The 27,718-nt window shown below is 32.2% G+C and overlaps 2 protein-coding genes across 3 annotated transcripts; both read left to right on the top strand.

Moving 5' to 3' along the window:
* Nucleotides 1–2,527: 2,527 nt before the first annotated feature.
* Nucleotides 2,528–8,089, top strand: LOC100777601 (zinc finger CCCH domain-containing protein 24). The gene is made up of 14 exons (XM_003540691.5): nt 2,528–3,102; nt 3,215–3,307; nt 3,394–3,681; nt 3,787–3,859; nt 4,053–4,185; nt 4,260–4,413; nt 4,546–4,626; nt 4,958–5,080; nt 5,415–5,588; nt 5,675–5,809; nt 6,047–6,142; nt 6,324–6,836; nt 7,503–7,546; nt 7,634–8,089. Exons 1-14 carry the CDS (start codon nt 2,590–2,592, stop codon nt 7,878–7,880), a joined length of 2,667 nt encoding a protein of 888 aa, XP_003540739.1. The 5' UTR covers nt 2,528–2,589; the 3' UTR covers nt 7,881–8,089.
* Nucleotides 8,090–20,826: 12,737 nt separating this feature from the next.
* LOC100788108 (probable E3 ubiquitin-protein ligase MARCHF10) lies at nt 20,827–26,745 on the top strand. Of its 2 annotated transcripts, none has more exons than XM_003539666.4 (8): nt 20,827–21,450; nt 22,907–23,404; nt 23,512–23,674; nt 24,004–24,301; nt 25,034–25,106; nt 25,180–25,270; nt 25,768–25,847; nt 26,235–26,745. In XM_003539666.4, the coding sequence occupies exons 1-8, from the start codon at nt 21,361–21,363 to the stop codon at nt 26,484–26,486; spliced, it is 1,545 nt and encodes a 514-aa protein (XP_003539714.1). In that variant the 5' UTR covers nt 20,827–21,360; the 3' UTR covers nt 26,487–26,745. The 2 variants fall into 2 exon arrangements, with proteins under 2 accessions (XP_003539714.1, XP_040863349.1); XM_041007415.1 differs by lacking the exon at nt 20,827–21,450 and adding an exon at nt 22,658–22,812.
* The last annotated feature ends 973 nt before the right edge of the window (nt 26,746–27,718 follow it).

Here is a 27,718-nt window from a genome sequence, read left to right as displayed (position 1 = left end):
GTTTAGGAATAATTAATTCAACCCCCCCCCTTCTTAATTATTCTGAGGTCACTCGATCCAACAATTAACCTTGGTTTTGTCTTTGAATTTCCTAATTCAATGTAACAAATCATCCTTAACTTGTCAATTCTTAGGAATTATGACAATGTTCTATCATTTCACACCTCAATTAACTTTTTCCTTTTTTGATTTTTATGTTTTCTTGAAAAATTATCTAAAGAAATTCAAGCGTGATGAACTTGAAATCCTAGAAATAGGAGTGTATCACCCCTTCTCCAAAAAAAATAAAAGAAGCTACCTAGAGAAAACCCATTTCCAAATCTTGCTTATAATTATAATTTGATTTGAGTATGTAGTTTATAATCTAGAAACCTCATTGGCAATAACCCCTTTTGGGAAACAACAAACCCACATCCCCCACAAAGGAAAAAAACTAAAAGAAAAATGATCACCTTTGGGAGCCAACATAAATAATTAGACATAATATCTATCATATATGTTCAGCCAATATAAAATGAAGAAAAAAATATCATATATATATCAAACTATCATTATTACCTTAGATCGAGAGAAGCTAGATTCAACTATTTAGAGTGAAATCAGGGAGAAGAAAAAACTATCAAATTATCCAACCTGCACAGAGAGTTAGAGACACTAGATTAGAGAAAAGATAAAAACATAAAGCAAAAAGAATATCAACATTAGGGTTCATCGAACTCACTGAAAGCGAAGTGAAACGCAGAACGATTGAGAACAATGACGATTCACTGAATCATATTCAATTCAACAAAGTGTTGTTAGGGTTTGAGATTCAATAGAATAAAGAAGAGAAGGGGATCAACAATGGAAATGCGAGTGCAAAGTGTGAACTGGGTGTTTGAGACTCTGAGCAAAGACTGGGAAATTGGGTAATGTACTTATGGATCCTTATGGGTTTTTCCATTCGGGTTTCGGGTTTTAGGTTTTCATTTAAGGTATGTTTGTTTAGAATTAGTTTCGGATCCATAAACAATTTTTCAATGCAAATCTGATAAAAAAATCCAATCCATTAAAGTGGACTAAAATTGGATTAGCACGAGATAATGTTGGACGAGATTTGGCAAATTTGGACTTTTTTGCCCAACCATAAGTGACACTTATTAAAGATATTAGTGAAAAAAAATAATTATTACATTGAAAAACTAAAAAAACACTTATATTGAACAACTTTTTTTTAAAAAAAAAATAACACTTATTTTGGAATGGTTGCAACATTCTTTAATGCATTCTGTTATTAATTAAAGATTAAAATTTATTAAAAACTACCATTACAATTAAATAAAGAGTGACATTCACACAAAGTTATGATTTTCATAAATTTCAGCAAATGAATAATTATTTTAAAATATGTAAAAAAGTTGTATTACTAGAATTTCTTAAAGGTACTAGTACTATGTAGACCTTATTGATGGCTTTAGGGAACAACTATTTCCACAATCAACCCCTTGCTATTGACTCTACCAACCTTGGAAAATTTCTCTTTTTCCCACTCAACAAATCCCTACACCCATTTCCCTTCTCCTAAGATCCAAAATCGTCTCCCCCACCTCAGCCTAGATACAAAACACATGTGTCGCCACCCTCCCCCATGCCACTCCCAAACCGTGTCACCACCCCTTCCCTTGCGCTACCTTGACCCCTCCCCTAAAAAAAGCAGTGTTGCCCTTTTATAGTCACATCATCATGCAACCCCAACATATGCACCACCACCACAATCCAACAAACCCCTCTGTGCATGCCATCCCCCTCAACCACGATGTCTTCCACGCACCCCACCACGATAGTCCACCATTTTTGAATCTGTGTTGAAGGGTTTATAGGTTTGGCTGAGGTGTTTTGAATATGTGTTGATGAGGGGGTCAATGGGTTTAAGGAGAGGAAGGATTGGGGGTTAAGGATGTCTTGGTTTGGTTCGATAAGAATAAGAGGGGTTACGGGGAAGAGGATGAAGGCTTGGGGAGAGTTAGGGTTGTGGGCACCACCACTGTGCACCATCACCCATCAGACCTGAACCCAATGACCCCAAGATTTGTTTGTGTTTATAAGGGAAGAGGAATGGGAATGAGGGAAGGGTGTGCAATAGAAGTACACTTTTGTTTAGTAAAAACGAAGAAAAAAAAGAGAATGGAATCATTTTCATTGCACACATGGGGGGGTGAAAAAATTAATGCAACAAAAATATGATTTTGTTATATGCTATACAATGGAATCGTATTTCTGTTGCTTTTTTTGTTTTTACACCCCTAAGTAATATTGAAAACACAATTCTGTTACGCAGTTGTACAATAAAATTGTGTTTTCATTATTATTTTTTCACCCATTTATGTAACGGAAACATGTTTCTGTTGTGCCTGTTCAAGGGGAAATTTGGAAATATGGCTAAAAGACACCATGTTGGTACTGCGAATAGTAAAAATAGAAGCTTCAATAGCAATACCCATGGCTTTATAGTTAATAGGCCAATGCACAACCCGGCCCAATCGAGAACTAAAAGTTATTTTTTTTAGCAGTTATCGCAGCAGAGGCGGAGTGCATTGTGTGTAGCTGGCAATGGCGGAACCTCTCTCAAACACCGAACTCTCTTCTTCCAAAACCCTGGACCCAACCAACGGTCACGATTCCACTTCGGAACCGCATCAAACGGCTCCGGAAGACTCTCAGCTCAATCGAGAAGACGACGTTGTTCCAACCGCGAAACGGAAGAGGGACGACGACGTCGAAGACCGTTCGCTGCATCCGCTGTGGAAGACCAGCCTATGCTCTTACTTCCGGAGCCACAACGGATCGTGCAGCCACGGCGGCGCTTGCCGATACGCGCACGGCGAGGAGGAGCTCCGCCCCCGCCCCGACAACACGTGGGACCCGACCTCCGAGCGCGCGAAGAAAGCACTGAAGACCGAGTCGGACGAAAAGCGCGCCGTCTCGGAGGAAGTGATGATGACGGAGGCCGTCGTGGACGATGGTGATGACGGTTGTGGCGCGAATCACGCGCTTAACATATGCTTGGTGCATTTGCCGCGGAAATGGAGCTCCGAGAATTTGAGGACTTTTCTCAGCGAACAGGTAAGCCTGTTTGTTTGGTTATTTTATTTTACTTTCAAGAGTTTCTGATTTTCAATTCACTTAAGTTAGTTAGCATTGTCAATTTGATTCTTGTTTTGGTTCCTTTTTCCAGGGCATACCTTTTAAGCATGCTAAGAAAAAGAAAGGCATGATGATTGGTTTTGTTACTTTTGAAGATGAAGAACAGTTGAAGAGTTCAACAATGGTAGTTTTCTTATGACTAATGATCCATCTACTTTGTAGTTTCATTGAGAATTGGCAATTGATTATTTAAATTAATCAATTTAATAGGAATTAGAAGGAAAATCAATTGGCAACAAAACGGTAAAGGTTGCTAATGTTCTTCCTCGGTCATTCGAAAAGAAAAGTAATGCCATTGTTGCATCCCGTCAAGAATTAGATGAGGAAAATGCAGGGGTTGATGTTGCTTCAAGTGGGACTTTGGATGGTGAAACAAATAATGATAACTTGGCAAAGACAAGAAATGTGCGTGATGCAGTGACTCCTCTAGCTCATATGGCCTATGCTGATCAGTTGGAGCAGAAAACAAGCTCCCTCATGCAGATTCTCAAAAAACTTGTTAGTCATGATTGTTCCTATTTTATCATTGTAGTTTTGTCTATTCTATATGTTTCTTACTTTTTTAAAGAAACGGAAAATTAAACTATGAAATTTTATTGACAGACTAGAAATGCTCGTAAAGCTTGTCCAAATGGCGTTTCTCTTCCTGAATGGATTCTCAAGTCTAGGGAAATAGGTAGTGTGTTATTTTAAATCTTAAAAGTTCTTTCAAATCTTCAATTGTTCAAGAATTTAATCTATAGTTCTGGGTCATAGTTTAGTGCACCCCCTATATGCTCTATTTGTGATCTGGGTTTATTTGAAAGTGTGTAGTAAGAGTTTTAATGGCTCATGTAGTTGTTTCGTCGTTTCTTTTTACACTTCTGCAGGTGGTCTTCCGTGCAAACTAGAGGGTATTATTGCATCCCCTATTGTAAATGGATACCGTAACAAGTGTGAGTTTTCTGTTGGATATTCTCTGGAAGGCAAAGTGACAGTAGGCTTCATGCTTGGAAACTTCAGGTAATGTGCATCTTCTCTGTTACTAGAAGGCATTGCTTGTAAGTTGTTAGTTGTATACTAAAATATTATAGCAGGGAAGGTGTAACAGCAGTTGAGGAAGCAGTGGACTGCCCAAACGTTTCAACAGTTGCTTGCAAATATGCTACAATCTTTCAGGAATTTCTACAGGACAGTGATTTACCAGTTTGGAACAGATTTAAAAATACTGGTTTTTGGCGTCAATTGACGGTATAATTTTGCTGGATTTAGTATTGAAAATTTAAGGCCACATTTGAATATGTGGCTCAATTTTTTTTTCTCATCTGATTATATATTTTTTTACCCTTTTTGAAGCAATTTTTTTCATATTTCTCTTGTAAGGTTCGAGAAGGGAGAACAAATGGGAATGTTGTTGATGCTGAAACGTTTAGTGGTGTTGCAGAGGTCATGCTTATTGTGCAGGTAAATTTCTTCTATTTTTTTTTAAATTTTCTTGGTAAATATGCAGGTTAAAAAATAATGTTGGTAAGTCCGTTGGGATGGGCAGGGGATGGGTGATAGTTTCTTGTTCATTAACTTAAAGGCTTGATGTGATTGTGAACATTTAGATGGAATATAGACTGACAAGCCAAATTAATCTGTAAGTGGTATTGTTATGGAGACGTTGTAAACTTGTGGTATGATTTATGTATGCAGGGAGACAAGACCCCTGATTACTTGAAGCTTATGATTTGTATACCTCTTTTTTTTTAAAGCGTCACTCAGAACTCTTTGCCTTTGGTGTTGATTATAGGTTTCTACTGCAAGCTTTGATGATGCAAAAGTAGCTGCTGAGTTCAAGAGGCTTGCTCAGGCATTTGTTGCCGGAGCTACTTCACATTGCCCAATATTACCCCTTACAGCTCTGGTTGTTCAGGTGGCTGCCCTTCTTCTCCCAAGTTTCTTTTGTAAGACATTGTATTGTATGTCAAGTTCTAATTTTTATACATGTGCATATCTATGTAATATAAATTGGAAGGATAAAGATGTTTCTGCTCCAGTGTTTGCTAGATAGTAATTATGTTATTATCCCCCTCTTTCTCTCCCAGCACTAGTAGGTTAGGTTCCTTAAATAAAATTCCGTTAGCATTACCATTTATTCGAATATCCTCATTTTGCCTGACACATCAAACTATCAATTCTAATGGCATTTTATGTTGTAGCTTAATTTTTTAAACGACTTCTGATATGATAGTTGGTTTTATGTGTAGGATCACCAAGGAATATCCAATGTGGCGCCAGCTGATGCACCACTGCATTCACTTCCCATTCCTGAAGCAGCTGGTGATCCTGAGGTGGATGAAAATAATAATGCCAAGGATGTAAGAATCCATGATCATATCAACAATCTCCAGTTTTCTATATCTCCAACAGCATTTTTTCAGGTCAGAATAGCAATAATTTTTTTGCACTGTTTTGAAGGGAATTTTTTCCCCTTGTATATGGAATTTTGAGTCTACTTCTACTGCAGGTTAACACTCTTGCTGCTGAGAAGTTGTATTCACTTGCTGGAGATTGGTCATGCTTAGGTCCTGACACACTGCTATTTGATATATGCTGTGGGACAGGAACAATTGGCCTGACATTAGCACATCGAGTTGGTATGGTAATAATCATCATTTAAGTTCCTTTCCTTTTTCTGGTTTGCAGTTCTTGTATCTGGGGCATTGACTGCTCAATGGGCCCCTTTGGAAAGTGATAATATATGATTTAATAATTACTTTTGCAGAGGTTAAATGAAATTTTCAGACTGGACTTCTTTTCCTCTTTGATTAAGAGTTTATTTTTCAAAATTCCTAATTTTTAAAATTTGGTTGATCCATATTTGTTTTGATTATTTCAGGTGATTGGAATTGAAATGAATGCTTCTGCTGTATCTGATGCGCATAGGAATGCTGAGATTAATGGCATAAAAAACGTTAAATTTATATGTTCGAAGGTGAGAGCAGTCTTGATTCTAATTCCTGGTTGAATTATTTAATGGCTTCTACCTAGAAAAAGACTGGAATTTAGTTGATGTAAAAAATGTTTGGCACTGAATTATATCTCATGGAAATATTTTGTTTTTTATTTAATTGTTGACTTACATTGCACTTTTGCTGGCTTATATGAGGCAACAGGCAGAGGACGTGATGGGATCTCTGTTAAGGGAATACCTGAATGTGACTAAGGAACAAGTTGATGATCCTAATATCTCTGGAAGTGGCAATGACATTCCTAAGGATAGTGCCTGCCCAGAACCTGAAAATTGTGAAATAGCATCTCGTTGTCCAGAAAATAACATTGCAGAAGTTGGAAGTGAGGTTCAGAAGGGTTGCACTTGTGAACAAGCTGATGGGATCTCTGAACAGGCTGAGGACGTGATGGGATCTCTGTTAAGGGGTGATGCTAATGTGGCCAAGGAACAAAGTGATGATCCAAATGTCTCTGGAAGTAGCAATGACATTCCTGTGGATGGTACCTGCCCAGAGCCTGAAAATGGTGAAATTACATCTCACTCAGAAAATAATAATGCAGAAGTTGGAGGTGAGGTTCAGAAGGGTATCAGTTCTGAAAATGGGAAGACTTCACTGCAACAGTTCAAAAATGTTGTTGCTATTGTTGATCCTCCACGTGCTGGACTTCATCCAACTGTAAGAACCATATACTCTATATGCAAGCAATTGCAACTGTGACTAATATAGCATATGGTCCAAAACATGGCATTATTCCCATGAAAACTTCCTTTTGTTCTCTTGCCTAGCTGTCCACCCCATTTTGAAAGACTACATAGAGAGCAATGTTATTTGTCTTTTTTAAAGTACTTAATAAGGGCTTTGGAATGACAGAAGATTACAGCATAAGTCAGGTTTAATGAGTGTAGCTGAAATTTCACATGGTCTTTATTAGGAGCTAGGGTTATGTGGTGGTCACTGGTCCCCCACATTTCGCATTCTCCCATTTTGGTGCAACTAGACCTTCCTTCTCTAGAAACAAAAAGAAAAATAAATAAATCAGGTTCACTTTTGCTTAACATTTGACTATGTAATTTTTGTGATTCCACACATAATTCATTACTAGTGTTGTGTGGTCCTGTTCCACAGTTCTGTAGAGATGATCATTATACATGAACTTTCTTTACATGCCATTGGTCCAACATTTCTTTTTGTTGGAATATTTTTCTTATTCCATTTGGTTACAGAATACAGTACAATATGTGGTGGTCTTCTTGCTGTTGATTTTTTTAGGAGATAATTTTTTTAATGTTATATTTTCTCTTAATTTAAATTTCTGACTTTTGAATTGTGATGTCACAACAGGTGATCAAAGCTTTGAGAACTCATCCAGGCCTGCGGAGGCTTGTGTTAGTTGTTCTTAACTATTCTATTCTCTTAAAAGTAATTTTTATTTTTCTATGCAATCTAATCTAATTGGGCACCATTAAATGCAGTTACATATCCTGTAATCCTGAAACTTTGGTGGCAAATGCTATTGAGCTTTGTACGCCATCCCCCGTAAAAATTGAGAAAGGAAATAAAGACAACAGAGGATGGAGAAACATGAGCAGTGCTGGTTTAGCACGGCACAGGGCCAAGTCTATGCCCATCTCAGAGGCATTCCATCCCGTAAAGGCTATGGCTGTTGATCTTTTTCCACATACTCCACACTGTGAATTGGTTATGCTTCTTGAGAGGTAGGTCATAGGTGGACCAAACACCAAAGTCTGGGTTAGGTTTATTTTATGTGCTAGGCTCTCAAATTTCATTTGTCCAACATTTTTTGGCGGCACTGTAAGTGGTGGTGGATGTTAGTGCTTATTATATTCTGATCTTACGCGCAGTGAATTATGTTCAAGCATGACCTTCGATATTCAGTTGTAGCATTATTTTCCTTTTTGATGCATGTATCATGAAGCATTATCTGCGTCTTGTCTTTTTCCTGTGGATTTTTTTTTAACTTCATTGTGGTCAGAAATTATTCTATGGTCTTAGAGCATCTGTGAATAATAATACTCCAAGATCTCCAATTCTCTATCATTCGTTTTGGACACCCTCAAATTTGGGTACATGTGTATTATCAGAAGCAGTTCTCTCCTTGCAAGAAAGACGCCGAAAATTCTGTTTTAGACGTTAACCTCACCTTCCTTCGGCTTATCACGTTAATCTGTTCTGGTTCCAAACTAAATGTTTGGCAACTAAACATGAGGGTTGAGGGGGACTTAACCCAAGGTGTTGTTTTTAAGGAAACTAGTATTCAATTATCCTTTTTCTTTCTACATTTTCAAATAAAAAGTGGCTTTTCCTTGGATAAACACAAACAAAATTGCGGAAATGCTTGTACGGCATTAATAATTGTCGCCCTGTGAATATGCTATAACTATTTCGTGGCTTGCCCCACAGAATACGTTTCATTGGTGGCACTTTGTTAAGCATGGTCTGTGATAATTAAATTTGTGTAGACTTGGGAGAATGGGAGTAGAAAATCTTATCTACTAATCGAATACAAACGTAACACGCGATATGCAAAGTTAATCCTTGATGCCAAATCAAATTTATGGCACTTTGTGTTATAATTTTGTTTGAGCATATATTCACATAATAAATTTCGTGGTTTGGGAAAGAGTCATTACTAAGGCGTGCCGTATTGGTTGGTTACAGTACCAATTTTAATAACTGCATAAAGTTTGTGTTGGCCATGGGTAGGAGTTAGGAGGTAGGACTAAAGTTATTGACAATAGTTACCTACATAATTGGTTTGACATTCCGTGTTATGAATTATTATACCCTCTTAAAAATAGGAGTTTATGGAACAAGCAGTGGCTTAAGTGGCATATCATATTCAATTTCATAGTGTCAAAACATGAATATTAGGTGCGTTGTTGGAGATGAGTCACCCCATGTACTTAACACAGCAGCACTGGAAACATCTATTTTTGTATTTAAAGTTGATAAAAAGACTGGTTGACCCTACTCCCTCTGGCACACTAACTTGGACTTGTAGTTTACTGCAGGACCTCCTAAGAAGTGAAATCCGAAACGGGTCTTAGTATTGTTTGACAAATGGAGTTACAGTACAAGTAGTGTTAATTGGGATGTTTCTTTCCCACGTTGTAAACCAGATGTATAAATTAATTATTTCTAGCTGCTAAATTGAGGTCGCGACAAAAATACTAAATGGGGTTCATTTTATAAATTATTTATTTAAATGGATGTGTTTTAAAATTATTTATTATGTGGGTCTGTTTTTTTTACTATAATGTGCCTCTTCGAAATAGATTTATTTTTTTGAAATGGATCTGTTTTTAAAGAATTAAATTACACATTAAAGATACGAAATTAAATAAAATGATAATATTTTTAAAAAAATATTTATGTATGTGATTTATTGACCGTGTTTTTATCTATATTACAATAAATAACATGAATATTTTAATATAGATAAAAAAATATTGTCACTAAATCATAAATATTATTTTAAAAGATAAATATAATATATAAAATAAAAATTATATAAATATATATTTTTTAATTTATGTAAATACAAAATTTAATCTTATATTATATTATAAAAGATAATATATAAGATTATAAAATATTATCATGTCACGTGTCACCTTTATGGGGAACATGCGCATTGTAGTAAAAAAATACCCCCACGAGATAAATAATTTCAAAACAGACCCATTTAGATAAATAATTTGTAAAAAAATTCTATTTGATATTTTTATCCGAGATAGGCTAGATCTGTTTGTATTGGAGTCACTATCAAACCAGATGTATTAATACTATCATCATTATTATATACTACAAATTAATGTATTTAGTAGTAATATCTAATATTTTTTATCATTAATAATATAATTAGTATATGTTAATAAATTAATATTAATAAATATAAATACAGTACAAATGATTTATTTAGTAGTAATATATAGTTGTATAATTTTGATCTTGTTTTTAAGTTACATATAATATATTTTTTTATTTATATTAAATTAACATTTTAACCTACTCCCCCGCCCCTATTTTATTAGAAGTATGTCCCTTTTTTAGCGTTTCTTTTGAGTCGTCTGAATTGGAATACAATTTCAAAGTCTTCCCTACTTATTATTATATTTTATTTGAGTTTTACTACGCGGTGACCTAAAAGTATTAGTAAAGAAATTAATAAAAAGTTTTTCTATTGAAATCATACTAAAAATGTAATAGAAATCATAAGAGTATTAATGTCTCTTTTTTATAACAAAAATTGTTTACTTTTATTCGTTACATTTTTCATTTTATTTTACCTTGTAGTAATAACATATGTTGTGTAGGTCTACTTTTTCATTACCCTAGCTCAGTTGATTGGTTGAATAGAATTTGCCTTAGTTATTGTAAAACCTCAGCTACTATCTTTAATTTTTACATGTAAAAAGAATACACTTTTCCACTACCTCTACCATGGGAGCCTAAAAGACTATTTGTTCTTTATTTATTTTTTTATCTTATTGTTGTTAGTGCCATCATTTCTATCACAGCATTATTGTATCAAATCATTATTGTTAAAATTTTGTTTGAGATTTAGGATATTCTGTGCTGATTTGAATGTAACATTATATTATTGAATAAAATTACCAACAAATGGTTTATTTATGTGGAACTAAACTTAATTATCTTAAGTAAAATTTTGGATTTGAACTTTATAGATGAAAAAATGCAATTAAGAAAAAATACTCTATTAAAAGTGATCAATCAATTGAAGATATTAGTCATTAACAAAGACAATGAATAATTTGCTTCAATAACATGGTTAAAGAAAACATTATTGAATCAAATTGATTTTTTGAAGTTTAGTTTGATTTACTTTAACCTTTTTTAAAAATTTAGTAATACAATATAAAATTTAATAACTAAGTTTACATATTTAAAAAAATGATTTTCTTTTTTAAGATTCTAGTTAAATATTTTAGTTTAAAAGTAGTATTCTTTACTGTTATTTAAAATTATTATTTAGCAATATTAGTTCATTGTTTCTATAACATAAAAGTACATTGTGAAACTCAATTACAAAATAAATAAAAAATGCTTTAAATTAATTTTATACTTATTACTATTAGAACAACAAAAATCACAACATCTTATAAAGATTTGGATTATTTTGAACACTATAGTTTTATAATTTTGTAATTTTGGCCCCTTGAAAAAAATTATTGCACATTTGATCCTTTATTTTTTAAAATAATTAGCATTTTTGTCCACCATTAATATATTGCAAAGTATTGACATGACATGATACTGGCATGACAACGTTACAAATGATGTGATAAGTGTTAAAATGACATAAATCGTCCAAATTTTGATCCCTAATGTGGTATTATCACATTATCAATGTCACGTTGACATGTATCAACTTGTCATATCATTTGTCACATCAATAAGCCAATGTCACATTATCACATTGATGTCACATCGAAAGTTTTTGTTAAAATGTTTATGGTAGACTAACAATGAATCAAAATTGTTAACTTTTAAAAATGTGAGAAATCAATTGTGCAATTGTTCTGATCAAGTTTGGAAGAAACTTCTCACAACAGTGATCCTTTGTGAGTTCTTCCACGAACAAAGGTGAAAGTACCTGCAAAGATACTTTGATGCTCAAGTTAAAAGCATAAAGATAAACATATATATAAGTATATGGGTTAACATGAGAATAGAATGTCTGAACTGTGATTTTTATAGAGGGGGAATTGAGTGCATACTTTGTAATAAAGGAAATATATGATTTTTTTTATCTTATCCTTCCTTAAATAATAGATATTTCTTGGATTTAGAGACTATTTGTTATCTTTTGGTTGACAAATAGAGTTTTTTCTCTTTCATTATTTAAAACTACTAATCTCTATTTCTAAGTTGTTAACTTGATCGAATATTGAGTACAATATCCTGCCAAATCCGAGTAATAAATTACCTGGCAGAGTAACGACTTGTCGAGTTTAAGTAGGACAACAATAAAAAAGTTTCAGGGTCAAAATTGCATAATCATAAAACTATAAGAACTAGAAATAGATTTAACCCTTTCATAAAAATTATATTATAGATCATTATGACTATTAAAAGTTTAAAATAAGATTACATAATGTTAAACATCGACTGTGTATAAAATAGATATAAGTATACTAAAAATCAAACCAATTACAAAGGTTGGGTTTTCGATTTTTTCAATTATTGATTTTTAAATTTTTAGATTTGTTTGATAGTTTAAAATTACAATTTCTTTTTTATTTGGATCACCCTTACTGCCTTGATAGGACAATGCCTAAGTGGCACCACAAAGCCTTTGAAACTAAATAAATAATGTGGTATGCAAGACTTTGGATGTTGGAAATGCACAAAGTATTCATACATTAAAAAGCACCTTCACTATTAACAAAGGATGGAGGTGATCTTAATATCTAGGCTTAATTGTTAATTTGGTCTTCAAATTATTTTAAAAATTGAATTTGGTCCTCAATTTATTTAAAAATGTATCAATTTGATAATTTTTTGTCCAATTGAACTAACATCGTTAGAATTGTGAATTCTAGTGACTTTTGTTTATGAATAGTGGCAATTAAAAATCGCTATATGTTTATTATTGCATTGCATTACACTGCACTGCACTGCATGGAGGCAGAAGCAACATAAGAAGACACCCATTCACTAAAGGAGCCTCAGTAGCATCATTCCATCTATGACCCTCCCGTTGTCGTCTATCTCTGCCACACGCTTCCATTTCCCCCGATCCCCACCGCCACCCAAATCCTCACCATCTAGCACCCCCACAAGGCCTGCAACAAGCTCTCCACCACCCATATCCTCACCAAGTCCTTCCTTCGTGCCTTCACCCTCATCGCTTACTGCCTCTGCCCCTGATGTGTGCATTTTATTCCATGTTTTGCATATTTATTCATGTAGTTTTGCATTCATTTTCTGTTAATTAGGACTAGTTGCATGTTTATTTTCTTTAGTTTTCATAACATAGGAATTTTTGAAGTTTTTTTGTGTCTTGGTCCTTAAAAAGGTGGATTAGTTAAGGAGATTGCCATGGATGCTTGAGGTTCTATGCTTGGAGTGACTTTGATCTAGAGGCCATGATGTATGTGCAGTTTTTTGAGGATATATTGACTTGCAGATGTTGAAATGACATGAGATCGGCGCCTAAATTTCAAGGACAAAATTATCTATAACTTTTGTGAAAACACCAAGTCGAGAATCTCACATTCTAAATGTGATTTTGGTTATGCAATTAATGCTCGCTACAACACTTTGTTTTGCTTTATTTATTTTGTGTTTTAATTGTAATGGGCTTTGGCCCCTTTTAGGTTTTTAGATTTAAATAGACCTTTTAGAGTTTGTTTTGGGAAGTTCCCTACTAGTGTAAACCCTAGGGAAAAGTGGCAACACAAGGATCAAGATTGAAGATGATTCATAGTTTTCTTCTTTCTTGGTATCGATGTACTTATCTCATCTCTTGTTTTTGTTCTCTATGTTTTAGTGCTTTCTTATTTTTCTTTAGGATTGGGACTTAGCCCTTGACTATTGTTTATGATAATCTAATTATTCGAGGTTCTCTTCTATTTTGTTCTTTTAATTCTTCTCTCATTGAACTTATACATGTTAGATGCTTGATCACTGTTTGCATGATGTCAGATGCTTAAGGATGAACTAAGAGGTGAAATTACATGTTGGAACCATGAGAGGATAACTTAGGTTTTGATTCACAACAATAAGATTAATCCTAGGTGGGTGAAACGAATTAGTAAAGAGCGTAAAATGTTTAATTGAACATGACACAACGACAATAGGTATTAATTCAATTAGATACATTTTTATTTCTTGAAAGAATAAAGATTACCTTAGATTAATTCGCCATTAAAAGAGAATTAGGGAAGAACCTTGAATTGATAGATTAATTGAACATGAGTCTTGGTGTGAAATCTTCGATATTTAATTTTTATCTAATTCTTGTTATTCTTTTTTATTTTAATTTACTTTCCTTTTTTATTTTATCTTAATATTTTCTCTTTCCAATCAAATAAAATATCTCGTTTTATATTTTTGAATTACGATAATTTGGTAATCATAAAACACAGTCCTTGTGGATTTGATATTTTATTACTTAACGACAACCATGTACTTATGATTTTCCCACATCTCCTCCCTTTGCCCCTCCTCCGGCCTCGTCCTCTTTGCCTTCGACGCCATGTGGTAGCATGCAAGGGAGATGCTAAGCGCCAACAAGGATTTTCATTCTATGTTCGTAACCAAGGTTTGTTTAGGGATGAATGAGAGTGTGAGTGGCAAGAGCATTTATGATTTTTCTCATTCTCTTTGAACAGATACGATGAAGCACTAATCTCGAAGAACTCCTCCTACTCTAGGGTGGTGATGGTGGTAGGGTTGGGCGAGGGTGGGGGTGGGTTTGTGATTATGGTGGATGAAGGCATCTTTTTGGGTAAAGGGTAGATGATGGTACGAAGAAGAAAAATGAAACATTTTATTTTTTAAAAATAATAATAAATATAGTGTTGATTTTAATCTGCACTATTTGTAAACAAAAATCATTGAAATTCACAATCCTAATGATGTCAGTTCAATTGGACGAAAAAGATTAAATTAATGTATTTAAAAAAAAATCAAATTGAATATGTTAAAAACTTAAAAACCAAATTGAATCTTTTAAGAACTAAATTAATAATTAAGCCCAATATTTATATTACTTTGAAATCTAATAGTTCAAGATCTAGTGCATTGTACACTCTAGAATGCTTTTTGACCAGTTTGCTCTAAGGCTGAGGTTACTCTCCAACTTCCCGCTTTTACCTATTCATTCGCATGCCCTGCTTTTACCTTACACAAAAGTAGAACTTGTGGCTACTACTTTCCTAAACTTCACTCGTTTCTAATGTACCCAAAATGCTAAAGTTGTTTGTTAAAGCCATCATCCTAACCATTTGACCATGATACACCCTAATGCCCATATTACTATAAATCACTGTCCAGCAATTAATTTCGTTGTCTTATTTCGTTTAGCCGTCTATAAGATTTGGGTCCTCTAATCATATTTTTCTTCTTCATGTTTCCTACTACAGTAGTTTTGTCTTTTTTGCTAGAGAGACAGCCAGATAAGAACAATAGAGTCATAATAAGTTCGCTACCAAACAAATTAATTTTATCTACAGACTAAAGCAGTAGAGTAAGGAACTATTCTTCTTCTACCATTGCTTCTTCCCCATTACGTGCTGAAAACCACCGTGTTTCGCATTTGAAAATCCCTATGTTATGCACCTTAAAGAGAAAAAAAGTTATCAAAATCTCTTAGTCTCAAGTCCCATAAACAAAAAACAAAGTTAATCCTCCCAAAGTGTCCAAGCTCTAAGGTCCGGATTCCCTCTTTGCCTCTCCAAAAATACACACACCTCACTAAGTTCACGAATCTTGTCTCTCAAATGATCATCCCAAAACAAATTTTAAAATCTTGCAAGTTGTAATGTACTAACAATAATTATAAATCACGTGCTTCGAGTTTACGCAGAAGAATCCAGTTCAAGGCATTGGGAATAAAGGAATGACATGAAGAGCATTTATGGCGCCATGATATCTCAACAATCATGGCTTTCCATTTCACTGTCATGAAAATGAATTGATTGGGTGGCTAATCTTCTGGCTGGCCCATAATGCTTTTATCCATAAATTTAAGCGACACGTCACATTCGGAGACAGTAAAACTAGCTTCACTAATTAGACTAATGACACTTAAATCACCTTTTATTTTAAAAATTTCAACGTTTTTCTATATCTTTTTTTCTATTTCATCATATATAAATTTTATCATATGTATTTATTTTATTTTTTCTTTCTCTCTTTTAAGTGTTGGTCAACATTTTGAATGTTTATTAAATATTTTTTATTAATTATTATTACAACAGTGATATTTGAACATCTCTTCATTTTAAACTTCTCTCACCACACATTATTTTCTGTATTTCTCTTTCTATCACATAAAAAATCTTATAATATATATTTTACTCATTTTTTCCCTCTTTCATTCGGTGTTAAATAACACTTTGAGGTGTTCATTTATGTTTTTCCTTATTATAAACACGAACAGACAAAGTGAATACTATTAGCATATCAAGTTTTAAAAGTGGCATGGACTCGTGAACCTCAAATGTTATTCGTGTCTCTCTAGAATAATCATTGTGTTTGCTATAATTTTGAAAAGGTTACAGAAGTGAAAGAAAAACAAACAAAGGGAAGGGGTACTCTTGACTTGACGTACGTTTGAATTCATTCTTTAATCTCCTCATATCAAGACCACAATCTGGTAAGCATAAGCATCTTGTGGTGGCAAAAGCAAAAGTGGCAGGTTTTGATCATAATTAAACTTAAAATAATCATGGGAGCCTTTTACCTTTCTACTCGAAATGCTTCTGTCAAGCCTCCTTGTTGTTGATACTTTAATTCAAACCTATATCTGGAACCAAGGATAGGAGAGAAAGGTAAAAAAGGGCAATCTGTATCTTAATTTATATAATAATGCATTCAGATAAGAAAAAAGAAGAAACTCGATCTCATTTTTACCCTACACATATATATAAAATATGAAGGTGATTCAGAAGCATTGAGATTAATATATTATTATCCAAATAACACATAATGTTTTGGAGTACTATTCTGTAAGGTAAATCAGTGACTCTGTCCATTTTTTATCACTGCCTTGCGTGGAAGAATTGACTAGAAATCGATCTACAGTTGATGATATAAGAGTTTATTTACTATTAAAGAAAAATGGATGGAAAGTACAACCTTTATTGATATGTAGTGGTACAGTTAAATGATGCCTAATCATACGGTTCCTAGTAAAAAGGTTTGTGTTTAAGGTATTATCAAATAAATCCACTGCCTATATGTGGGGTTGGATCATGGATGGAGGACACTGCTTTTGCTTTCTTTCTTAAAGATCTGAAGTTGATTTTGCCTTTTCTTTTTTCCCTGTTCCATCAGATGGCACAGTTGGCAAGGACAAACTCAAAGCAAAGAAGCGGGGGTCTCTACTATCTTGAAGCTGATTGCTGATACATAGTAAGTAACATATGAACGTACAAGTGCCCTAGCTTAACCGTTATGCACATTCTTTGGTGGCTAGACATTGGCCACGTTAATCATAATTATGTATCCCGTGAAAGCTGCTGCACACAAATTTTGTCTACCCTCTCATCATTTTCTATCTCATTTTTTAGTTTAACTGTTAGTGTTATGCATTACAGTAGTTTTATTACAGAACACAAGTATTATTATGAACGGAAGGCAAATATATTCCAATGAGATAAGATATAATTATAGATGGTAAAATTCTTCTTTAGTAACTGTATATCTATCATTTCAACTCAAAATTTCTAATTAAATTAAAATAATTACACAAGTTGATAATTTATTATATAATTATTCATTAAATAAATTAAAATTTATTGTTAATATGACTTTTAAAATAATTATTCTAAAAATAAATAAATTTATCATAAATATATAATAATTTATAATTAAATGATAATGTAAAATTATTTCATGCATAATGCCTACACTACTTAGTTTCCATTTTCCCCCAAGTTGAATAATATTTCCCTCTCGATTCAATATGTTATGTGTATCATATAAAATATGTATATTTGATGTGCTTACATCCATTGAATTTTAAAAAAGAATATAACCATAAATTCTCCACTGCTTGATAGATTGAACTTATGCTATTCGTATTCCCTTCAATAATGGAGTAGTAAATTCGTGATGGTCGAAATTAATTTAGTTTCTTTAATAATATATTAATGTTGACAAAATAAATAAAATACTACCTGGCTAGTCATGTCACTTGTCCGACACGAAACAACACTCAATTTTTTTCATACCTATAAGTCTGAAGGAACTATATCACACGATAATTGCGTGAACAGAAAGTGATTTGGTGAATGAACCTGAAAACATCAACAAATATTTGCGTCACTTAGCTGCCTTATGCAGCACCACTAATCTCATCCATAAAAGTTCTTTTGAAAAGTAAAAAATCCATCCTCCTATTTTATCTATTTACTACATCAGTTTTCTTATTTTTTTTTTAATTTATTATTTTTTTATATTTTAGAATTCATTAAGTCTTCCAAAGAAAGGACTAAAATTATGGTCTTTGAAGTGAAAAATACACTCCTTTATCACTATACTTAAATGCTTATTTGAATATTTGGTGTAAAATATAATATTAATATAATTTTTATGCAAAAATAGTTCATAATTTAATTTTTTTTAATTTATTATATTTTTATAATCATATATATTTTCTTTTATAATATAATATATAAGATTAATTTTTTTTACATAAATTAAAATATATATATTTATATAATTTCAATTTTCATTTTATATATTATATTTATCTTTTAAAATAATATTTGTGATTTAGTAACAATTCTTTTTTTATCTATATTAAGATATTCATGTTATTTACTGTAATATAGATAAAAATACTGTCAATAAATCACATACATAAATATTTTAAAAAATAAAAAATATTATCATTTTGTTTAATTACGTATCTTTAATGTGTAATTTAATTTTTTTTTTAAATTACATACCTGATTGAATAAAATTAAATATAAATATAAATACTATTATAATAAATAACAAAAATATGTTAATATAGGTAAATAAAATACTTTTATTTTATGAAATTATAATTTATATTAAAAAATATGCGTTAAATATAAAATTTATATTATGTATTTATTATATAAAATAATTTTTGAATAATGTAATAAAAATACATAACATTATAAAAATATAATATATAAAATAAAAATAAAACTTATATAAATATCCATATTCTAATATATATGAAAATAGAATTTAATTTTATATATTATATTTTAAAAAATAATAAAAATTGAATTATGAGTTATTTTTGTATAAAATTTATATTAATATTATATTTTGTACTAAATATCTAAAATGGGTATGTGAGTCTAATGGTAAAGGAGTGTGTCACTGATGATTAGGATCAAAGTTTTAATCATTTCTTAAACATTTATTTAAGTTCTTATTTTTTAAGAAAATATTGGCCAACTTTTTAATTTGTTTAATATTTAAAATTTAACATTAAAATCAATTCTAGGACTCAAATAATGAAAAATAAAAAATAAGGAGACGAATTTTATAATTTAACCTAAAAAGTAATATCTTTTAGTGGGTATGGAGACGAATTTTATAATTTAACCTAAAAAGTAATATCTTTTAGTGGGTATGGATCGAGGATATATAGTTTACTAAAAATACTTTATGCACGTAGAAAAGTAAACTAATTATAAACTAGCACGTTATTATTTTATTTAAAAATAAGGTTAAATTATTCATTTACTTCTTATAATTTCATGATTCTTACATTTTTAGTCTCTATTGAAAGTGATTTTTTTAGACCCTATAGTTTATATTTTAATTCTCTTTTAGTCCCTGTAGTTCAAAAGTGTTTTTTTTAATCTTTATAATTTATATTTTTTTTAGTCCTTATAATTTGAAAGTAATATTTTTAGTCTTTATAATTTATATTTTAATTATCTTTTAGTCCTTATTACAAAAAATATATATAAAAATAATTAGTTACAAATTAGTTATAAATGATTAATTATTTTTTTATTATAGATTATTTTACAATAAATTAATTACGAATTACTTGTTAATATTTTTGTAGTTAATTGTAATTGATAATATTACTCATAATGATAAGGATTAAAATGAAATTAAAATATGAAATATAAAAACTAAAAAAATTACTTTCAAACTATAGAGACTAAAAGAGAATTAAAATAAAAATTATAAAAATTAAAAAAATCATTTTTAAAACTATAGAAATTAAAAGAGAATTAAAATATAAAGTATAGGATCAAAGGTAAAAATGGTGAAACTATAATAATCAAAATAATTTAGCCTAAAAACAAAATATTTATACTGACACGCATATTTATACCTTATTAAATGTAAAATAGCATGTGTTACTTTGTAATTAACGTAAAGTTTTGTAAATCAAACTTAAAGCAAGAATTTCATAAGTGATAGTACAACTGAAGATATATTTATCTTTAAATTATTTTCTTCTGAAGGTAAGTAATGTTCTTCCTTCATCCCTATTTATAAAATATAATTGACAAAATTAAGAAAATTAATTAATTTAAGTATTAACATTAAATTTATTTTTAATTATAATATTTTTAAAAAAATTTCACCTTAATATTAATGGAAACTTATTCATCTTCAATCTTCATATAAAAAAGAAGGTGACAATCTAGAGGAACATTTAATCATAGATTAAAATAAATAAATATATTTTAATAAAAAATAATTAATGCACAAGAAAAAGAGACTAATTTTCAAGACGTAAATATCATTAAAATAAATTCTCGCTTTCCATAAAATCTTCTTCAAATACATGACTAAAGAATTAAATTTTTATATGCATGCTTAAGGAATCCCATTATATTCAGGAAAGAAAAAGTTATTAATCTAACAATATTTTAAATTAAATTAAAATTAAACACGGCCCTTTATTTGTTTTAAAGTTAAATTCAGTTTAAAAGATATTCAATGTCAGAGCTAGGTGTGAATGTGATTGGATGCTGCTGCTGCATCTTTTCTTCCCATTCCTTTTCTTCTCCTAGCTTTCTCTGCACTCCTTTATTATTTTAGGTTCCCACCTTGTGGGGAATTGAGACTTGTTTTTGCAAATAAGTGGGCATATAAATATAATATTTTGAATAATGCTACATAAATTAATCTCATTATATGATAATTTTTGTTAAGATAAACATTATCTACACATTTTTAACGGTGGCAGGAAGAATAATTTATGAAGTGTAAGTGGCAGCAGATCATAGGGAAGGGTACCCCACTAAATGTGTCATCAATGTCAAAGCTTGGTCTTTGTGCTTATTCCTCTGATCTTTGTAACCCATAGTACTACTATTTTAGTTCTCTCTGTCATCATTCATCTCTTGCATGCACCCAGCAATAAGTGGTATGGGCAATATTGGTGTCTCCAAGGACTGAAATTTATTTGTAATTTGGCTTGCTCTTGGAATTCCAAATTCCGGGTTTCTAGTTTTTTTGCTACAGAAAAATGAATGGTACAGAGGAAAAGCCTATGACTGTGAGTGAGGAACATGATGCAGGTTCTTGCAGAAGAACAGTTTCTCTTCCCGTTCAAAAGGTAACAGTTTCTGTTATTCGTTTTGCATCTTCTTTAGCTTTAATCTATTGGGGACATAGGGTCTGGTTTTGTTTCAAGGACTAGTCACTTTTTTAAACTCTTGATTCTTGAATATGTTTTTTTTTTTCCTTTTTTCTTTTTAATTTTCTTTCTCTTTCTCAATAATCTCATTTGTTGCTCCTTCTATATTTGTTTTGGTTTTCTTTGGATTATGATTCTTCAGATTGTGATTTCCATTTTTTGCTATGGTAGACATGTTCTCAACATTGGAACTAATCATTATGATTGCCAAGTTCGCTCTGTTATATACTATTTTTGTTTTTCTATAATTGGGGTCTTTTTTGGACTAATATATATCATATGCATATATTTTAAAATACTCGGAGCTTGATCTCTCTGAATTTTCACCAACTGCAGCCGTGGGTTATGTTACTGTAGTGTCTTGTTTCATTGTGTGAATTTTATTCCTTTTTAATTGGTAGCGTGTTTGTTCTGATTTCTGAAGTGTGTGCATGAAAAATGCCCGCAACAAGCGTCTTTTGTTTTTATCTCTTTGTACTTTTATTTATGCAGTTGAATGTCATATTAGTCAGCATCCTAAGACCCAGAGAACCCAGTTGGTTAGAAACTTGAATCTGCTGAGCAAAGCATATATTAATTTACTCCATAAATATATATCAATAAATAATTTGCTAAAAAATGATGCACTTTGTTTTGAATATGATTTATTCTTTGTATCTTTCATGGTATTGAATTTGACCTCAAGAGGGATTTTCCCAAAGCTAGAATAAGAGTACTTTAGAGGATTTCAAAATTCAAGCATTGTATAACTGTTTATCATTTGAATAGAAATTCAATACATTACAGTTTCCTACTTCCCGTTGCTAAACAGATGCAGTGTGAGTACTAGTTTATATTTTCTTCACAATAATGATACAAAGATTCAAGGGATGAATTCATTTAAATATGTATTTAACTTGTAATCTCTTTTATATGAATCTGCTATACTACTATTAATCTGAATTCTGAAATAAAGGATCTCTAGTTGATACCTGTCATTAATATTGGTGGTTCTGTCTTTAAACTGTATATTTGATTCTTTTTATAATTTATTTGATAAATGTGCCACTATGTAAATCATTACTCTGTGAGAACATGGTCTTGGCATTGTCTTTTTATTACAAAATTCCGTGTTTCAAAACTACAGCATTTTTTTACAAGTGGGGAGGTGAATTAATGGAGAGGCTGGAGGGAGAAAGAATCTGTTATCAATAAGGCAGATAAATTCAGTAGCCCTGTTCCAAATAATCTAATTCTGTTGTAACTTGGTGGCTTTCAAGCTATGATTAGTGAAAAGATTGAGTGAGTTACTTTGATAGTTTTATTAGGTGTAATCTAGTTTATATGTATTTCAATGCTACAGCGCTTATTTTATCAATTCCATATTTTATTGTAGGTTGATAATCCAATGGGGATAACTGAAGAAACCACACATGTTCCTCCTCGGAAGCGACAGAATCTTCTTCTAGAGATACCCTCAAGAACAGAAGAGTGTTCTCAAGAATTTGTTGCTATCAAAATACCACCGACACCAAGTTCCAATCCCACTCCTACTCCAAAGAGAGTGAATTTTCTTGTGAGTTCTCACTCTGTTGATCCTCCAACATATAATTCTCCTGGGCCTTCAACATCAAGAAGCAAATCATCCATTAGAAGCCTGCTTCCAAAACTGAGCTTCAGGTATCGAACACCAATAGATATTGAAAAACCTAATGCTGCAGCTCCAGAAATTTCCTCTTCAGGCATTGGAGAAAAGTCTTCAATCTCAAGATCATTGTCTCTTACTAAGATATTTACTCCTAGGATTAAGAGAACGTCATCATTACCACTGGATGAAATTAGACAATCAAACAATGAATCTTCTCATGGTGGAAGTGTTGGTGGTCCCTTAAACGTGAGATTTAGCAATGCTTTTAAATTCCCTTTTTCTAGAGTTATATCATTTGCTGCTGAATCTTACGTCATAAAAAAATTGTTTTAACCTGTTAGTTCCTTTTGCAGAAAAGAGAAACCCAGCGGAAGATAGCTCGCTCTCTTTCAGTACCTGCCAACAACAAGGATAAAAGCATAAGGAGGATGGATTCATTTTTCCGTGTTGTTCCTTCCACTCCTCGAGTAAAAGAAGGAAATGAATTGTTGGCCACACCCACAACAAATGACACTGGTATCTCATTATAAGCATTAGCATTTGTACTCATGAAAATGTTAGAATTTGATATGTCAACTTTGAATTTTCGGGATTGACATATTTATGTTTTGCCAAACATTAGTAGAATTAACAGTTAGGAAAAAGTGCTGACAGAATATTTGTAAGACTGCATCCTTATGACAGATCAGAATATATGCTCAAATAGTCTTGGATTGTTTTCTTTCTTTCTAACGCTTTTCTGACTTTCTCTGGAGACATTGTGGTTAATTTCTAATTTTACAACACTTACTGTTTCTTATCCTGCATGCAGTTAGTAACTTGTTTTAAATACTTTCATGGTGCAGAAAACGAAGATGCTAATGGTGAAGATATAGCTGAAGAAGAGGCTGTGTGTAGAATATGTCTGGTTGATTTGTGTGAAGGAGGTGAGACCTTCAAGTTGGAATGCAGCTGTAAAGGTGAACTTGCTCTGGCTCACCAAGAATGTGCAATTAAATGGTTTAGTATAAAGGGTAACAAGACCTGCGATGTGTGCAAGGAGGAAGTTCGAAACTTACCTGTCACACTATTACGGATCCAAAGTGTTCGAAATCGGAATAATGGTGGAAATAGGTCTCAACTTGAAGATGTAAATGGATACAGGCACGTGCATTCACTTTTTTTTTGGAGAAAGATCTTTACTGATTTCTGATGAATGAATTATGACAATATGCTTCAATTAGGAACTAAATGGATATCATTGAATCTTAATAGACCTTGATAGAAACCTGGTGGATTGTTGGAAAATATGGGGAGGAACTCCCCAATCTACAGAACAGAAACTCACACACTGCACATCTTTGAGGGTTTTGCACCTCCGAATGCCCAAAAGCCTAATTTCCTGTCAAATGACAAGATTCCTCCCTATCTTTGCCCCTCCTATTAGTTATAACATACTATCTCTTGCTCTTTAACTAACTATGCCAACTAACTAACTATTGGGGTTGTCTAACAGATTTATAGTTATGTAATCTTGAATCACCATCCTGCCACTCATTCATTATTTGACTAAAATTTGTATTACTTGTTGTCACTGCTTTCATGTATACAATACTGGTTAATACACTATTTAAAACATGGATCAGTTAGTTTACTGTCATGCCTTGAAATTGAAGCAATGGACTCACAAAATTAATATTTTGTGATACAGACCATCCATGATAGTTATTATTTTGTAAGTTAATATTTTCTCAGAGTTCTGAAGCAGCTACAAGTGTATTGTCATACTCTTACTAGTGAAATAAAGTGTTCCCGTTATATCTTTTTTCATAACTTCTTGTACTGTGGGTTGTTACTATAGAGTCATTCTTTTAATTTGTCTGCTCAATTTAATAGAGTTTGGCAGGAAGTCCCAGTGCTTGTCATTGTTAGCATGCTTGCCTATTTCTGTTTCCTTGAGCAGCTATTGGTAAGAACAACAGTTCTCTCAAATCTGTTGAAGTTTCAATTTTGTGTAGACTCAATTATTCAACTCTCTGCAGGTTGGAAAAATGGGAACTGGTGCAATTGCCATATCTCTTCCATTTTCCTGTGTATTGGGTCTACTCTCCTCCATGACATCATCAACAATGGGTAGGTTTGCAAACATTGATAAGTGTCTATATAATTTTCTGGAGAACTCATCTTCCTTTATCTGGAGTGTCTATTGTCACTCTGGTGCATCTATGATCTATTGCCAGTCATTCAAATAATTTTAATCTAACATACCCTTCTTCTCTGTTAATGAAACTGATAATTTAGAAATTTTATAAAATTTAATTAAATAAGAGTGGCAATAGAAACATTGGAGTGGGAGTGACACTAGAAACTTCCTCCTTTATTGATTTATAATGGTGAATTAGCCAAAGTCATTCATTTATTTGTGTAATTTCTGACACTCTGGCAACTATGTATATTATTAATTTGCATTTTTCATTGAGGTTTCTCGTAGTCAAGAAGTAATTTTTGTAGATATCTTATTCATAATCATACCTTTTGTTCTTTGCAAATTTCAATATTTCATGGTGCCAGGTTGGTTTCACTGATTAATGTCAACCCTAACAAATTTTGTTTTGAACTTTGCTGTTCAGTGAAGAGCAGGTTCATCTGGATTTATGCATCTGCTCAGTTTGCTCTGGTGGTTCTCTTTGCACACATATTTTACTCCGTGGTAATGATTATTTTTGTGTAAACCAAATTCTTGTTATCTGTATTTTTCACTTGAAACCAAGTTTGATAATATTTTTTGAGAAACAAACGATCAAATGAAGAGTGCTGGTTTTTTACTTTTTTATCACTAAAATAAAAATTGAGTGTATCACTGTATCCAATATGGTACAGATGAAATTTTACCCCCTCACTTTCAGTGACATAATATTTTCTTGGGAGATGCAATGGAACAATATATATCCAATCAGAGTCTAGCCAAATTCTCATTTATGTATATCTTGATTCCAAAATCCAGTCACCACATTCTGCTTGTGTAGCACTGTTTGAGAACCCTACATGTAGAAGGCCAAGCATTCTGACTACTCTTGATGTCTTTTGTCTCCTACAGGTTCATGTGCAAGCAGTTCTGTCAATCCTTCTGGCTACATTTGCTGGCTTTGGTGTGGTGATGAGTGGAAGTTCTATTCTTGTGGAGTTTTTTAGATGGAGGAGAAGAGTGCAGGCTCTACAAGAGCAGCAACATGGCCCGGCAGCACAAAATCCTCGAACTCCAAACACGCCGCGTCCAGGTTCAGGGTCAGGTCCTTCCAATCACAGTCAACCTGTGGTGCAAAGTCAACAGAACTCAAATCAGAGCTGAATTGATGTGTTTGTGGTTTCTCTTAACACTAGGGGTTGCAGCTGATTGCTTTTCATTCTGGATTTGGAAGTACTTATTGTGTATAGGGAATTAAACTTTATTACTTCGTTACATATTAGACTTCATTGTACAGATTATGGTAGCGATAGAGTGACTTAGAATGTAGCTCATGCTATGAAATTTCTGTCTGTTTATTTGTACTGGGAACTTCAATTTTCAACTCATCAAAACCAGAAGGCTTCTGGCCTTCCTTTTTGCAGTCTTGGGTGAGAGATAATGATTTTATTTTTGGTCACGAGAGTGATGAGGAAGTTTTGTTTGTTAGTTTGTCTTGGAGGTTTGATCATTTTGATGGGGCAACACCAAATGTAATAATGTAGTAAACTAAATGAAGCTTTATTCCCTTCCACCCTAGGACTAGAGCAGATTTTCCACTTCTACATTGCCCCCATGCTGTTTTTGGAAGAAGCACTTGATTTATAACATGCTACACGTAAATCTAAAGCCACTACCACTGTACATTTTAGCAAATTCCGTGTTATGCTACAAGAATAATTATCACATTCTGTGGGAGGAAATTTGTGAAGTGGAAATCACTAATCTTTATCCAATTTAGTACTGTCTAATGATATGTATGTATGATTAGATCCTTGTCAAGCTTTTTGTGACACGTAGTGTTTGCCATGTTCCTTTTTTGACTAAGTGTTTGCAATAATCTATCACCAAGATAAAGAAGCTTGCTTTATTCGATTCAAGCTGACACTGAATTGTATCATCTACTTTATCTACTAAGCTTTTCCCGTTGTTTTAAGATGAATAAGAAATCGTGTCAGCGGTTCTCAATGACAACTTAGTTTCATCATTCAGTTAATCACCTAATCGAACGTGGAACAGAAAAGCAGAATCTGATAACATTAATATGATTGCTTAATTGCATTTATAATATCCTATAATATTTGCTCAAATTTACTTGTTTAATTTTATAAAATTATTATGAAAAAAGTTTTTTTACATAAAATTTGAATGTTTAGGATGAATCTGAGGTAAATTTTGAAAGATTTTATAGGAAGTGGTGTTAAGATTTTTTAATAATGGAAATCTGGGAAATTTTCAATTTAGTGTGAAATATAATGTTTTGAATCTTGATTTGATGAATTTTGAGCGGATGCATTTTTAAATATTTTAAAGATTTTTTTTGTTACATTTTAATGAGCTTTGTTCATGGAAATATA

The sequence above is a fragment of the Glycine max genome, chromosome 12, assembly GCF_000004515.6.
Source record: "Glycine max cultivar Williams 82 chromosome 12, Glycine_max_v4.0, whole genome shotgun sequence".
NCBI lineage: Eukaryota > Viridiplantae > Streptophyta > Magnoliopsida > Fabales > Fabaceae > Glycine > Glycine max.
The sequence above is the reverse complement of the archived record's forward strand: the minus strand, read 5'-3'. Positions and strand labels throughout refer to the sequence as shown.

Excerpts from the sequence above, each read along its gene's own strand:
- LOC100777601 (XM_003540691.5), top strand. The coding sequence starts at position 2,590 with ATGGCGGAACCTCTCTCAAACACCGAACTCTCTTCTTCCAAAACCCTG. Across the intron at positions 3,682-3,786 it reads TGCAGATTCTCAAAAAACTT|ACTAGAAATGCTCGTAAAGC; the intron begins GTTAGTCATGAT and ends TTTTATTGACAG. Across the intron at positions 6,837-7,502 it reads GTGCTGGACTTCATCCAACT|GTGATCAAAGCTTTGAGAAC; the intron begins GTAAGAACCATA and ends ATGTCACAACAG.
- LOC100788108 (XM_003539666.4), top strand. The coding sequence starts at position 21,361 with ATGAATGGTACAGAGGAAAAGCCTATGACTGTGAGTGAGGAACATGAT. Across the intron at positions 21,451-22,906 it reads TTTCTCTTCCCGTTCAAAAG|GTTGATAATCCAATGGGGAT; the intron begins GTAACAGTTTCT and ends ATTTTATTGTAG. Across the intron at positions 25,271-25,767 it reads CATGACATCATCAACAATGG|TGAAGAGCAGGTTCATCTGG; the intron begins GTAGGTTTGCAA and ends TTTGCTGTTCAG.